Source organism: Rana temporaria, chromosome 3, assembly GCF_905171775.1.
Source record: "Rana temporaria chromosome 3, aRanTem1.1, whole genome shotgun sequence".
NCBI lineage: Eukaryota > Metazoa > Chordata > Amphibia > Anura > Ranidae > Rana > Rana temporaria.
The window spans coordinates 476,425,432-476,441,997 of record NC_053491.1 but is presented as its reverse complement, the minus strand read 5'-3'; the positions used below and the strand labels follow the sequence as shown (position 1 = coordinate 476,441,997).

At 43.0% G+C, this 16,566-nt stretch overlaps 1 protein-coding gene across 1 annotated transcript; it reads right to left on the bottom strand.

Annotated features, from left to right (window-relative positions):
* Nucleotides 1-4,608: 4,608 nt before the first annotated feature.
* Nucleotides 4,609-14,612, bottom strand: LOC120930720 (olfactory receptor 1468-like). Its single transcript, XM_040341896.1, has 2 exons — nucleotides 14,364-14,612; nucleotides 4,609-5,564 (listed from the first exon to the last, which is right to left on the bottom strand). Exons 1-2 carry the CDS (start codon nucleotides 14,610-14,612, stop codon nucleotides 4,638-4,640), a joined length of 1,176 nt encoding a protein of 391 aa, XP_040197830.1. The 3' UTR covers nucleotides 4,609-4,637.
* Nucleotides 14,613-16,566: the final 1,954 nt, after the last annotated feature.

The following is a 16,566-nucleotide window of genomic DNA, read 5'->3' as shown; positions in this document are numbered from 1 at the left end:
ACACTTTTCCTCCAGGTGAATGGGCAGGGGTACGATGTACCCCATACTCATTCACCTAGGGTGGGGGCCGGGACCTGGGGGCCTCCTTATTAAAGGGGGCTCCCAGATTCTGATAAGCCCCCCACCCACAAACCCCAACAACCAACGGCCAGGGTTGTCAGGAAGGGGCCCTTGTCCTCATCAACATGGGGGCAAGGTGCTTTGGGGTGGGGGTGCAGGGACCCCCTGCCCCAAAGCACCCACCCCCCCATTTTGAGGGCATGCGGCCTGGTACGGCTCAGGAGGAGGGAGGGGCACTCGCTCGCCCCCACCCCCTTTAATGACCGGCCGGGCTGGTGCTCGGATAAGGGTCTGGTATGGATTTTGGGGGGACCCCATGCCGTTTTTTCGGCGTGGGGATTCCCCTTAAAAACCATACCAGACCGAAGGGCCCAGTATGCTCATGAAGGGGGAACCCATGCCGTTTTTTTTTCAAAAAAAATGGCGTGGAGTTCCCCTTCATGCACAAGTTGTGTACAAGTCGCATGCCAAAGTTGGATCTGTTAATACGGAATCCGACTTTGATCCAACTTCAGAAAAAAAGTAATGCAGGAACTACTTTGAAGTCGGCACGACTTAAAGTCGTTCCAGTATGAATGGTAGTCATTGAAAATCATGAAGAATGACTTGTCATACGATTTTGCCGTCCAAAATCGTGCTACAAGTCGTATAAGTGTGAAAGGAGACTGTTAAGTCTGTTAAATATATATGGGAGCGAGAATTTTGTTGAGTATTTTAGATAAATGCAACAAATACCTGATAATCCTCATAGAAATAGCTAGATACTATACAGTGTGTGATCATTACTACCCAGGAACAGGAAGTGTGTTACTGGAAGGATCACCAGGTGAAAAAAGATACAAGCATTAAAAAAGAAGACTAATGCAATCACCACATTCAACATCAATATATATATTTTTTTTATTCTTGGAATTAGATAAGCTATATGAAAATAATACAATGCACGTTGTAAAGTTTTGAACTGCAGTGTCTTGGAAATATAATAGATAAGCAACTCCTATCCTAATATTGGTGGTTACAAATTAGTCATATCTACTGTAGTAGGGAACAGACACAACAGGTTACCCTGAAAATACACTATATTGTCAAAAGTATTGGGCCCCTTGCCTTTAAACACACATTAACTTTAATGGCATCCCCACCTTAGTCCGTAGGGTTAAACATTGAGTTGGCCCACCCTTTGCAGCTATAACAGCTTTGACTCTTCTGGGAAGGCTGTCCACAAGGTTTAGAAGTCTGTCTATGGGAATGTTTGACCATTCTTCCAGAAGCCCATTTGTAAGGACAGGCACTGATGTGGACAAGAAGGCCTGGCTCGCAATCTTGGCTCTAATTCATTCCAAAAGGTATTCTGTCGGGTTGAGGTCACGACTCTGTGCAGGCCAGTGAAGTTCCTCCACCCCAAACTTCCTCATCCATGTTTTTATGGACCTTTCTTTGTGCACTGGTCTAAATCATTTGATGGAGGGGGGATTATGCTGTGGGGTCGCTTTTCAGGGGTCGGACTTGGCCCCTTAGTTCCAGTGAAGGGACATCTAAAGGTGTCAGCATACAAAGACATTGTGGACAATTTTGTGCTCCAAACTTTGTGGGAACAGTTTGGGGATGGCCCATTCCTGTTCTAACATGACTATGCACCAGTGTACAAAGCAAGGTCCATAAAGACATGAATGAGTGAGTTTGGAGTAGAGGAATTTGACTGACCCTCACAACCCTTGAGTGCTGACCTCAACCCAATAGAACAGCTTTGGGATGAATTGAAGCAGAGACTGCAATTCAGGCCTCATACAACGTTAGTGCCTGACCCCCCCCCCCCAAATGTGCTTCTGGTAAAACATCCCCATAGATACACTCCTAAACCTTGTGGACAGCCTTCCCAGAAGAGTTGAAGTTGTTATAGCTGCAAAGGGTGGGCCAACTCAATACCAAACCTTACAGACTAAGACTGGGATGCCATTAAAGTTCATGAGTGTAATGGCAGGTGTTTTTTTTTTTCTTACAACCATGTCTGCCTATGTAGGTATTACAATAGAATTACAATTGTACTTGTAAGGTAACAATGGGCATAACATAGGCAGGCTAGTTTCTTATCAGACTCTAAGGAATGTGAATATGAAATTAAATCATTATTAGTGCTGTGGGTTGAATATAGTTGCAATGTGCTAAACGTGTAAGCAAAGCATACAAAATGTAATACAATTTTATACAGAATTTACAATTTTTTCAGGCCCCGTACACACGAGAGGATCTATCCGCTGGAATTTATCCGCGGATCAGTTTCAGCGGATAGATCCGCTGGTGTGTACAACCCAGCGGATATTTATCCGCGGATATTTTTCGGGCCGACCGATTTCCAGCGGATAAAAATTTCTTAGCATGCTAAGAAATCTATCCGCTGGAATCGGCTCCAGCGGATTGATCCGGTGGTCTGTACAGACTCACCGGATCAATCCGTCCGATTCCATCCCTCGCATGCGTCGTAATGATTCGACGCATGCGTGGAAGTCCTTATATTACAGCGTCGCGCACGTTGCCGCGTTATTATCGCGGCGACGGCGCGACACGTCACCGCGGAGGGAATTCCACACGGATTTTGATCTGATGGTTAGTACAACCATCAGATCAAAATCCGCCAGAGGATTTATCCACGGAAACGGTCCGGAGGACATGTGTACGAGGCCTCACATGTATTAAAGCAGTGGCCTCCCCCTCCAAAAATTAAAAGCTAGCAGCTACACATACTGTAACTTCTGACTTTTAATATTAGGACACTTACCTGTCCTGGAATCCAGTGATGTTTCCATCGGCTGTCGGGTGCTACCGCTGCCATTGCCGGTAAGTGAACCCAGCTGTGAAGCCACAAGGCTTCATGGCCAGGGTCCCCTACTGTGTGTGTGCGAGGCACACTGCACTCTCTTGCTGGCCCGGCAAAAGGGGAAGGAGGAGGGGGGCTGAACTTCTTACATACCTCTCCGCAGGGAGGTCTGAAGTAAGTGGAGACAGGGTACCTGTCAAAAACAGGTACCCACTCCCTCCTCCCCCCAAAAGTTACCAAATGTGGCACCAGAGGTGAGGGAGACAGAGAAGCGGAAGTTCCACTTTTGGGTGAAACTCTGCTTTAATTAATTCATTACAAGTATATTTTAACCAAGTCCAGTAGGGAAAGTTGCTCAGGGTTTGAAGTGTGGCATGATAGCAACTTTATGAGATATCACATTTTACATTGATCTGCCAAACAGAATTTTAAAGAGGTACAGATCCAAATTCAAAGAAAAGCTTTAAAAGTAAAGGTAGCCATTAACATTGGATGACAATCTTTCATTCCAGCCATTTTCAGCTCTATGTACAGATCTCACTAGCTGAGTTGCATCTTTGGAGAATAGTAATCATAACGGTTATGCCTCGAACACATGGCCGGTTTTCCTGATGGGAAAACTGCGAGGAGAGCTTTTGGACGGGAATTCGGACCATGTGTATGCTCCTCACAGTTTTTCTGACGGGAAAACTGCCAAAAAACGGCCGGACAAAAAAAGAGAACCAGCTCTATTATTTCACGCCGGGAAAACCGTCTGACTTGTGTCTTGCGGTTTTTGGCAGTTTTCCTATGGGAAAAACTGCGATGGAGCAAACACACAGCCCGGATTCCCCACCAAAGCTTTGTCGCAGTTTTCCTGTCGGGAAAACCGGCCGCATGTAGGGGGAAAGACTGACCGAGCAGGTTCTCGGCTTTCCCCTCAGTATTTCCGACAGGAACTTTACCCATTGGAAATCCTGCATGTGTGTGTGTGTACGGGGCATTGAAGTAATTTTCTGGACCACTAATATTACCTTTCTAATTAGCCACCACTGGAAATGTTTGGGTCTGCTTCAACCTCCTTGTTCCATAATCCTCAAAATTAATGATTGCACACCATAATTGTTCTTGGACACTCTTTCAGAACAATATGTAGTTGTATCATGCTTGCATATGTAAGTCTTTTTTATACCCTTGATAAAGTCACGTGTGTAGTGACACAACACGTCGGGAGGAGTTTGGTGACGTCACTTCTGGTTACGGCCGTGACCGGAAGTCCCTGCAAATTATGTTTTTTCTCTGTCTGGTGTTTTTTTGCCGTTTTATTGTTATCGTTTATTTTTAATAAATTAAAAAAACTGCTTTTAAAATCTACTACACTATGGAGAACCTTCTTTTTTGCTTCTAAACTTGTGGATCTGGAGGTAATATTTCCTAGGAAATTGCCGGTGAGATCGGAGGTATAGCTGCAGTGATCCCCTGTCCAGGATACACCAAGGAGGAAGAAGCAATTGCCATTTGCTGTTCATCACCGTTTGATGCACTACTAGACCCGTTGGGGTCCATCTATGAGGTGAGAGGCTATCATGTATCTGAGATACGTTACGCCCCGCCAATAGATACACAATTGTAACTGAATCCTGGCCTAGAAGTCTAGCTGCTTGTTACTCCTTCACTTTAGCACTTTATTATTATGATTATTATAACTTTTTGGTCATTTGAACACTTTGGTAGCGCAATAGTACTTCATTGTTTAAGTCTTTTTTTAGTACCTGTGACCAACCTAAACTCTTTTGTTATACAAAACATTTCTCAGAGCTTTCTTGATATCGTTGTTCCTCAGACTGTATATGAAAGGATTTAAGAAGGGAGTGAAAACAGTGTATAATAAAGCCAGGATCTTACTGATAATTCGAGATTGTCCTCTTTTTGGGATCATATACATGGTGATTAGAGTCCCATAAAATATAGACACCACTGTCAGGTGGGAGCTACACGTAGAAAAGGTTTTTGCTCTTCCCGAAGAGGAAGATATCTTTAATATGGCTAAAACAATGCATGTATATGAAACTACTATCACAAGGAACGGTACCACCAACACAGGAATGCTCAATACCGTGACCTCCATTTGCATTGAGGATACATCTGAACAAGAAAGTTCTACCAGAGGATCAAAATCACAAAGGAAATGGTCAATAGTGTTTGGTCCACAGAATTGTAGTTGGCACATACTAAGAGTTAGTATTAGTGCTACAATGCAGCTGAACAACCAAGATACAAGAACTAACTTAATGCAAAGTGCAGGGCTCATAATGTAGGCGTAATGAAGAGGAGAACAGATAGCTAGATAGCGATCATATGACATCACCATTAGAAGGAAACATTCAGATGCCTCTGAGAAGCCAAAGAAATAGTACTGGGTCATACAGCCAGAGAGCGATATGGAGGTCCCCTCATGTAGTACAATGTTTAGCATGTTTGGGGAAATATCCGTGGACAAAATGATGTCGCTTATAGACAGCTGCGAGAGGAAGAAGTACATGGGAGAATGGAGGACCTTACTGTAGGACACCAGTGCAATGATCAAGAGGTTTCCACATATTGTCATGCAGTATATTATAAGGAAAAAAGGGAAGAGCAATAGACTTATTACTTCATGGTTTTGAAATCCCAGAAAAAATATTGTGGTGACTTCACCCTTATATGTGGACTGTATAACGAGAGAGCAAACACAATATAATATTACATAAAAAAATACTCATATCATTTTATATACTGTCTTAATATATGAGTGGCACACTGCCATCACCCCATTGGACTGCTCGGAACAATACGGGTTACCTGCATGCCGCTGGCCAGAGCTGCAGGTTTAAGGCCTTTTTTTATGCTGCAAAATGTGAGTGTATTTCTTATTACTACTTTGTAGTAATAAACGATTTAAGTGATTTTACACTATCGAAGCATCTCTCTTTTATACATATGTGACCATTTCTATTGGAGTCATTGCTGGATGATCCGAGTTGAAGTGCCGTCCCCTCCTTCCAGGCTCAGCTGGTTGTGGATTGCTATATTGCTATATGCTGTTTTTGGTCTCCTCTAACCCAGGGACCAATTCCATCTGGTAAGCAGACTTGCATATACGTGTGGTGGAGGTCTTCAGCTGCATGTCACATTAGTGTCAACTACTATTCCTCTGATCCATTGAGATCTGACTGCACTTGGGTGGATGTCACTTCTTCTTTTTGGACTTTTACATATGGATATTATTTATTTGAACACTATTTATTTGGAATCCTGATAGCCCTCTCAGTTTGGACTATAGGGGCTTGTCGTGTTTAAGGACATTCGTCTAGTTTTTTTTCTCTACTTCACTGTGGACTGTGTTTGTTTTATTATTATTAGATTATTCGTATGGATACATACTCATTTTTCACTTATTAATTACTCACTGATTTTTAGCGCGGTTATTTTCTTTTTCTTTTAATATATGAGGACTATAATGCAATCTCAAATAACAAAACAAAAGAAAAAAACAACAGAGCAATGTTTGAACATCTAAAGCCTTATTATAAGCTGAGTTTTTCAGCGGCTTATACTCGAGTCAGTACCTGAATTCTTGCCAAGCGTCCATTTTTTTAAAAAGTTGCAGCTTCCCCTGGTGTTCCGTTCCATGGTAGGCATTCGACACTGTGTTCCACCTATCACAGAGTTCCTCTCATCCTCGGAAAGTTTCCCAGTAGACACTGTGTTCAGTTTTATGTCATCCTTGTTCGAGGATGAGAGGACCTCCGTGATAGGTGGAACACAGTGTAAAATGCCTATCATAGAACGGAACACCAAGAGGAAGCTGTGACTTTTAAAAAATGGACGCCTGTCAAGATTGCAGGTACTCGGGCACAGAGAGGTATGGCACAGTGAGACTGCAATGGGCACAGTGAGGTATGGCACAGTGAGACTGCAATGGGCACAATGAGGTATGGCACAGTGAGACTGCAATGGGCACAGTGAGGTATGGCACAGTGAGACTGCAATGGGCACATTGAAGTATGGCACAGTGAGGTTGTATTGTTGCGTTGTGTTCATTTGAATGATAATTACATTTTAATAATAATTCAATTGTATTTTTATGTACGTTTATCCCTGGGAATGATTGTCACCAGGACAAAAAGAAAGGGGAATTCTCCCCAGACTGCATTAAAAAAAAAAATCGTACCCCACACCATTCAATCCAAAAAAGAATTATGCCGCATACACATGACCGTTTTTATTAATGTTTTTTTTTTTAAGGGTCTAGAAAAAAATGCTCTAGCAAAGCGCGGTGATGTACATCACAAACGACAACACTATAAAGGGGAAGTTCCATGCGGATGACGCCACCCTTTGGGCTGCTTTTGCTGCTTTTGTGTTACTAAAAGACGATTTGCGCTTTTCAGTCTGTTACAGCGTGATGAATGCGCTTACTCCATTACGAACTGTAGTTTTACCAAAACGAGTGCTCCCATCTCATAACTTGCTTCTGAGCATGCACGTTTTTTTTTCACGTTGTTAAAGCCTACACACGACCATTTTTTACAACATTAACAACAACGTTAAAAATGACGTAAAAAATTAAAGCATGCTTTACATTGTGAAAAAATGCTCTGGAGCCCACACACAATCATTTTTACTGATATTAAAAAAAACATAATTTTTTACAACCCAAAAACGGTCGAGATTCTAAGCAGTTTTCTTGGCGAGAAACCTGAAAGTTCAATATATCCCCGGCAGAAAGCTCTGCCAGCAAAGAATGGTAAAGAATTTAGGAGAAGTGTGCAGGAGGGGCAGGGGGTATCCCAGGAATAATCTGTGATCCAGTCCTATTGAACCAGATGGCAGCTGTGTTAGTATAGGGGAGCTTATGGAAGGAGTAAGGGAGTTGTTAAGGTGGGGAGGCAAGAAATGGGCTACCCAAGGCTTCCATAAGCACTCATATTTCTGGACTATATCCAAGTGGACTGCCCAAACATTGGCGTGGATCATAGCCTGAGTGATCCTATTTTTTTTTTCGTTTCCAGAGAGAATGGAATTTTAGCATGCAGTGGGACAATTGACACTTCTAGAAGTAAATTAAATGGTAAATAATGGTCACTGCAACAACTAACTGAATTATTTTACAGTAAGAAGTATGCTTTGAAAATACATAACTAGTAGAAGTAAATTAAATGGTAAATAATGGTCACTGAAGCAACTAACTGTATTACTTTACTGTAAGGCCGCGTACACACGATCGGTCATAACCGATGAAAACGGACTGAAGGACCGTTTCATCGGTTAACCGATGAAGCTGACTGATGGTCTGATGTGCCTACACACCATCGGTTAAAAAAAAAGATTGTGTCAGAACGCGGTGACGCAAAACACACGACGTGCTGAAAAAAACTAAGTTCAATGCTTCCAAGCATGCGTCGACTTGACTCTGAGCATGCGTGGCCTTTTGACCGATGCTTTTGCATACTAACGAACGGTTTTGACCTATTGGTTAGGCGTCCATCGGTTCAATTTTAAAGCAAGTTCTCTTTTTTTTTGACTGAAGGATAACTGACCGATGGGGCCCCCACACGATCGGTTTCGACCGATGAAACGGTCCTTCAGTCCATTTTCATCGGTTTTGACCGATCGTGTATACGCGGCCTGAGAAGTATGCTTTTAAAATACATAACTATAATAAATATTTGTTAAACACTTCCCTTGGTTTAAACGTTAATAATATTACTCTATCGTTAAAATGTTTTAACAATATTACACTTACACTGTTTATCATTGATCCCCGATAAAAATCCATAAGTGGTTAAAAGTGTATTGAAACATAAACCACCATAATTCTTTCTAAAAAAAATGTTTTTAGAATTACAGAAATAGGTTAAGAAAACTATTTAAAACACACATTTTTCAATTGTTTGAAATGTTAAAACAAAACAAGAAATAAGAAAAACTGCAGAAGAAAGAGCCTTACTACATCAGCATTTCAGCTTATTTCCACAAGCATTTACAACAACAGGTCTGTAGGAGAGCTACAGTATGTAAGTAGATAAGGCCAGTTTAAAATAGGATACATTATTTTGCAAGCACTTATATATACATACCTTGAAAAGGGATAATTAATTCTGTAGAGAATAAACCATTGCGCTCTGCGCTCATTCAATCTAATTTTCAAAGCGTATCAATGCTCCTGAGACCGGAGATTTTTTTTTTTTCAACACAGATTAAAAAAAAAAGTAACATTTCCAATATATAATATACAGGATTTGTCTTAATCGGGGAAAAAAATCTATATTAAATTATATTTAGAAAGGTCAAACTTTCATCAGACCAACAGTGGTAAACATAATATTTATGCTTTTTCTTCAAGATCATCAAGTCAAAATATGGTAAAGCAAACATATTTAGCCAGATTCAGGTAGAGCGGCGTATATTTGAGCGGGCGTAGCACATTTCATATTCTCTACGCCGACGTAACATAGAGAGGCAAGAACAGTATTCACAAAGCACTTGCTCCCTAAGTTATGGCGGCGTATCGTAAATGGGCCGCGTAAGCCCGCCTAATTCAAAGTAGGCAGGTAGTGGGCGTGGTGTATTGAAATAAAGCGTGACCCTATGTAAATGAAGGGCCTAACGAACGGCGCATGCGCGCGCATGCTCAGAATCACGTTGTATATACTCCCTAAGATATGACGGCTCAATGCCGACGACGTGAACGTAACCTACGCCCAGCCCTATTCACGTACGACTTACGTAAACAACGTAAAATACGACGGCTGTTCCGTCGATGTTCCGTCGTCCATACTCTAACATGACTTACCCCTGCTTTAGATGGAATAACTTTACGCCGGACGAACGCCTTACGTAAACTGCGTAGATTACAGCGACGGGCGCAAGTATGTTAGTGAATCGGCGTATCTCGTAATTTGCATATTCGACGCGTAAATCAATGGAAGCCCCTCCTTGCGGCCAGCGTAAATATGCGCCCAAGATACGACGGCGTAGGAGACTTACGTCGGTCGTATTAAGCCAAAATTCAGGCGTATCTTGCATTGTGAATTAGGCGCATAGATACGACGGCGCATCCGTGGACTTACGTGGCGTATCAATAGATACGTCGGCGTAAGTCCTTCCTGAATCCGGGCCAATGTATGTCTCCCATTATTCAATAAAGGAAAACAAAGTATTTAAATATATATATATATATATATATATATATATATATACTCAACCTAACACAAATTTTTCACTGGTAGGGTCATATGGAAGAAAAGTGAGCATTTGTTTTTTCTTAGCCACACCCTCTTAACCACTTAAGCCCTGGACCATTTTGCTGGTCAAAGACCAGGCCACTTTTTGCGATTCGGCACTGCGTCGCTTTAACTGACAATTGCGTGCTCATGCGATACTGTACCCAAACAAAATCTACTTCCTTTTTCGCCCACAAATAGAGCTTTCTTTTGGTGTCATTGGATCACCTCTGCGATTTTTATTTTTTGCGCTATAAACAAAAGAAGTGTTTGCTGTGTTTCACTGTAAATAAATATCACGTCTACCTCCTTTTCATCCACTGGGTCTAGGCAAGTGAGTCCAATTGAGGCCACCATAGGAGAGGGATGCAGGACGGGCAGAGCTACTTTCTTGAAGACAAATTTCAGCAAAATCAAGTAAGATCAAGAAATGTGAGATAAAAGGGTCATGGAGAGAAGTTAGATTGTTACAGATAGAGCTGACATTTCAGAGGACACGTGGGAAAGGGGTGGCTGGTTCTTGGAGGCATAAGGATAAAGATTAAGTAGATTGTGGCTATTGCCAGAAGAGATAAGGTGACAGTAGTGTTCGAAGCTGTTAGATAGCAGAGGGCCAGGATCAATGGAGATATCTCCAGAAGTTGAGAAAATCAGGACGGTGAGGGAAATAAAATGGCAATAAGAAGTATATGACTGCATGAAACATGCAAAAAACATTGTAAAATGGCAAAAAGAAAACCAGGTGGGAACATTCAACTCTACTATGCTGCAGCAAAAATTACATTTCTAAAGAAAAAACTAAAAATAATGAAATGACATGACAATAACATATCATTGTTGTCAAATTATAGAAATTGTTAAAAAAACGGTATTTGATCACGCCAAAATCCATACCATACCAGAACACATGCCCTCAACATGGGGGGTGGGTGCTTTGGGACAGCTCTGCCCCCACCCACCCCAAAGCACCTTATCTTCATGTTTATGAGGACAAGGGCCTCATTCCCACGACTCTGTGCTGTGGTTGTGTCTGTGGGCAGGGGGCTTATTGGAATCTGGAAGTCCCCTTTAACAAGGGGGGGCCCAGATCCTCGACCCCCTATGTGAATGAGTATGGGGTACATATTACCCCACTCATTCACCAAAAAAGTAATAAAAACACAGAGACAGTTTTTGACAATCCCCCCCCAAAAAAAACAGTCCTCCATGTAGATCCATTGTCAATCATGATGCTGAACCTGAACCTGGAACCTGAAAAAAAAAACACTCCGCTTTCAACTAAGGCAAACAGCCAAATGCCTAGCTTGCCATTTGACAGTCCTTATATAGGTAAGGAGCGGAGTCACCTGGGAACACCACCTGGGGCATGGTAGACATGTGCATACTGAAATATTTTGTTTCGGAATTTCGTTTTCGTCCGAAAAATACATTTATTTAGTTACTCCCAAAATTTGTTTTTATTTATTTTGTTGGAAATTGCATTCGTCCAAAAATCCGAAGGAATTAAGGTTGAATCTGTCATTGAAGGCTTATGGTGTCTGTCAAATGTTCAAAGAAGATTCGACGGAGCAGCGAAACATGTACGATGCAGCAATCATACGTTTCCCGTTGAATGTTCCGCCTACAAGCTACAGTATAGTAGAATTCTAATGTTGTATGACTAGTAATAATTATATTTATTAATTATTATTACTAGTCAACCAAAATTAGAATTTTTCTATAGCCTATGGGCCGAGCATTTGACCGGAAATGTATGATTGCAGCATTGTACAGTTTAGCTGCTCCGTCGAATCTTCTTAGAACTATCAACAGACACCATAAGCCTTCAATGACCGATTCAACGTTTGTATGTTTTTCGATGCTTTGTCGAATCTTCGTCGTTCATGTTGAATTGTCAAGTTAGTTCTAGCTATTTTACTGCTCCTCTTTGGTTACAATCAGCCAATAACATTCATCATCATCATTATTTTTATTTTACTTCCCCCACCCAATTCCAGCAGCAATATTTTCTCTCTATAATGTCAAATCATTTCTCTCTATAATGTCAAATCTTTTCTCTCTATAATGTCAAATCTTTCCTCTCTATAATGTCAAATATTTTCTCTCTATGATGTTGAATCTTTTCTTTCTATGTAGAATAATCTAGGACTAATAAAGTTAAGGTTAGGCACATTCGACCAACAAAAATGAAAATAAAGCATTTGTTTATGTCGGATCATTCGGTTTTCGTATTCTGTGCGTTCGTTTTCTAAAATGATAACGAAAATACCTGAAATTCAGACGAAAATGCATTCGGACGAAAACAAATGCACATGTCTAGTGACATCACCAATTGGTGCATGCTAGGTTGATGACATCACAAGGCGGCGGTGCCACCAGGTGACATCGCCAGGTGGCCTCGTCCATACCTACTGTATATAGGAGCGGTCAGACGACAGGCCAGGCATTCGGCAGTTTGCCTTAGTTGACGACAGAACAATTCATTTTTATTTTTTGGGTCCGGCAGTACAGTGGGTGGCGTGATTGATGATGGATTTACATTGGGGACACAGTTTGTTTTACTTTTTAATAAAGGAATTGGCAAAAACTGTCTCTGTGTGGGGGATGTAGCTTGGTCACAGGAGAAGATGGCCGCATAATCCCCTTTCTCTGCTCCTTCTCGCTGACATCCAACCTCTTCAGCCTGCCCAGCGACATCCTCTGCCCCTCAGACAGGAGTGGATCACTCGGGCCGCCCACTGGATTATGTCCCGCAAGAGATCCCAGGCTAAGGGATCTCGTCATCTGTTGGAATTCTTCATGCAGCCCCTGCAGCACACTCACTAAGATGGCGCCGGCCGGGAACGAGGAGACCCAGAACCCAGACGCCCAACCACTCAGCAGCATCTGACCCCCCCTCCATTGACATGGAGGAACCAAAATCCCCTCTCCAAGAGCCAGTACAAGGAGAGAGAGGTAATTACTTTGCTGACTCCCCAGACCTGTCTACTACTAAACAGCCCCCGCGAAGAAACACACTGGTGCTGGGACCTGTAGTCCCACAGCATGCTCACAAGATACACAATCATTGGCTGCATTTCTTACTACTGACAACCCAGCCTCTGAGCACTCCCTCAAAGCCATGTTGCTGCCAGGTGAGTACTTACCGAGGCCGAGATGCTGAGAGCGGTTCACCCTTGCGACTAGGCACACTCCACCCCCTGGAGGTGCTACAGGGGGTGGATGGCACGAAGAGGCACTGGCTACCAGCAGGAAGGGTAGGTCTGGCAAGATGATCTGGGTAGAGCTGGACAGCTGTGTGATGACTGGTGGGTTGGATGGCCACAGGAGGATACTCCAACAGGAACAGGCTAAGGGTCAAACACAGGTGGGTGCAGTTCTTTCCAGAACACTGGCTGGAGATACAAGATTCCAGAGCACAAGTAGAGAAACAAGGCAAGAAGGCAGAGGGCCAATCCAGGTTACAGGCAGGGAGTCTAGCACTGTAGGCAAGTAGCAGATCCGAGATGCAGGCAGAAGGTCAAGTGCTGGAGACAAGTAGCAGACCTGAGTCACAGGCAGGGGGTCAAGCAAAGGAAGCAAGGCAGAGTCCATTAAACAGACCGAGGGTCAGATCCAGGAGAAGAGCATAGTAGTCCGTGTCAATCCGGGTCACAACCAGAAGTCAGATACAGGAACCAGGCTCAAACAAGAAGGGTGTGCACTAGCGTGAATGCGAGCTCCGTTTCATCTGGACGCAAGCGCGCATGCGCTGAAGAGCTGTTCTGCCGCACATGCACACAGGGGAGCGGCTGGTGCACCTGAACTGGTTGTTTCTCTGGCAGTGCCTCCCCCCCGAGGGGCAAACTCTGGACGCCCAAGCTGGACATCAATTCCCGGGTGTTCCTGATAGAAGGCTCGGATCAAGCGGGGAGCATACAGGTTCCTAGAGGACTCCCAGGAATTGTTCTCAGGGGGATACCCATTCCATTTAATTAGACTGGAGTTGTCTACCCCTTTTCCTGCAACTCAAAATGGACTCCACTTCAAAAAAATTCCCTGTTCACTTTGACTGAAGGAGCTGGAAACAACAGGCTTCAATAGAGATATATTGAATACTGGGTGTATTTTGTAAGAATCGGGTAAGGCTAACTCAAAGGCCACAGGGTTGACCATCCGCTTGATTTTAAAAGGTCCAATGAACCTTGGCTCCAACTTCCGTGAGGGAAGTGGCAATTTGAGGTTGATGGCTGATGCCAAACTTTTTCCCCAACTTTGAAGGCTGGGTTCTTCTTCCTGCCCTTATCATAATATTTCTTGTAGTTGTCCTGGGCACTTTGCATAATTTCTTGAAATTTCTGAAAGTTCAGCTGGATAGAGGTTATCTGGTCCTGTACAGCAGGGGCAGACATCTCAGGCATGGAGTTAGGGAGAAAAGAAGAATGGAACTCGAAGTTTGACCAGAAGGGTGTTTGATTGGTAGCTGTATGGATGAAGATGAAGAAATACATTTTGCTCTACACGCTACACCCAGATGTCAACACAAGTCCTTCCCACATGTTTTCAATGCATGTTACACAAAGAAGCTACGGGGAGTCATGATTGCAATTCGGGACACTATTACCTTTCAACTTCACAACTGCATTTTGGACCCAGAAGGTCGCTTTATAATCCTAGGGCCAGATTCACATTCAGCGTACGCCGACGTATCTGTTGATACGCCATGTAAGTTCTGTGATGCACTGCCGTATCTATGCGCCATATTCAGAGAACAAGATACGCCTGAATTTTGCCAAGATACGACCAACGTAAGTCTCCTACGCCGTCATATCTTGGGTGCATATTTACGCTGGCCGCTAGGGGCGCTTCCGTTGATTTACGCGTAGAATATGTAAATGAGCTAGATACACCGATTCACAAACGTACTTGCGCCCGTCGCAGTAAGCTATGCCATTTACGTAAGGCGTACGTCTGGCGTAAAGCTACCCCTGCTATATGAGGCGCAGCCAAAGCTAAGGTATGGATGACGGAACAGCCGTCGGATTTTACGTCGTTTACGTAAGTCATACATGAATGGGGCTGGGCGTAGGTTACATTCACATCATTGCCATTAATCCGTTGTATCTTAGGGCGTAAATTTGACGTGCCATGCATTTACATGGGGTGACGGCTCATTTCAATACAACACGCCCACTACCTTCATAATTTGAATTAGGCGGGCTAACGCCGGCCCATTTACGTTACGCCGGCGCACATATGGGAGCAAGTGCTTTGTAAATACAGTACTTGCCTCTCAATGTTACGATGGCGTAGCGCATATGAGATGCGCTACGCCTATCCAAAGATGCGCCAATCTCTCTGAATCCGGCTACTAGTCTGTACTATAGAAAACGTCCACTATACCATTGTGAACGTCTAATGCCCCGAACCTTAGGCAGATTCATTTTCTCAAGGGAGTGATGAAAGAAACTCTGAAAGTCCAACAAGGACACCTTCTTATCTGCGGTGACTTCAACCTAGTGCCTGACTACGAAATGGACTCATCCTCTGGTCCCAAACATTTCATTTCTCCACTGGCTTACTTTCTTGCGACTTATGACTTGTATGAAGTATGGAGGTGCTGTCATGCGACTGAGAGGGACTACACATTCCTTTCCTCACGTCACAACACCTACTCACGCATAGATCTGTTTTTGTCTGATAAAATGGTTATTGCAAAATATCAATGCATCCAAATCCACACCATCAACTGGTTGGACCATGCTCCTGTAAGCATTTAAATTAAGAACCAAAATTCTAATCCCAAAGCCTTTGTGTGGAGAGTAAACAACTCCATACTACAACATGCAGAAAGTTTCCAAGCGCCTAACATAATTTTTCTTTATTAACTCAGATTCGGTGTCCGACCCGGCGGTGCTGTGGTGTGCCCACAAATCTTATATGAGAGTTTTTTTCATACAACTTGGTGCCAAATTAAAAAGGAGGAGGTTGCAGAGATTGGAAGAATTAACTGCTAAGATATCTACCACAGACCAACAAAACAAATCTAACCAATCCCACACTCTCCAATCCCAATTATTTAAATTGAGAAATGAACTGAGATCGCTACTTTTGGAGGGGTATGAATTAAATCTTAGGAAACTGAAAGCAAAATCCTTTGCCACTAACAACAAAGCTGGGAAAGCCATGTCCCAACTCCCAACGCATTAAGGGGCATAGAATGAAAATGAAAATTGCACACTTGTCTTATCCTACTGCCCAAGACAAACACATCAACCCCCAAGCGATAGCCGACGCGTTTAGTTCCTATTATAGTGAACTATATAATCTAAAAAATGATAGGGACATGCACCAACCCACTCAGCTTGAAATAAAAACTTTTCTTAATCACGTAAACCTATCATCTCTTACGCCTGAGCAACTATCGACACTTAACATGCCCTTCACAATCGCTGAAGTAGAATC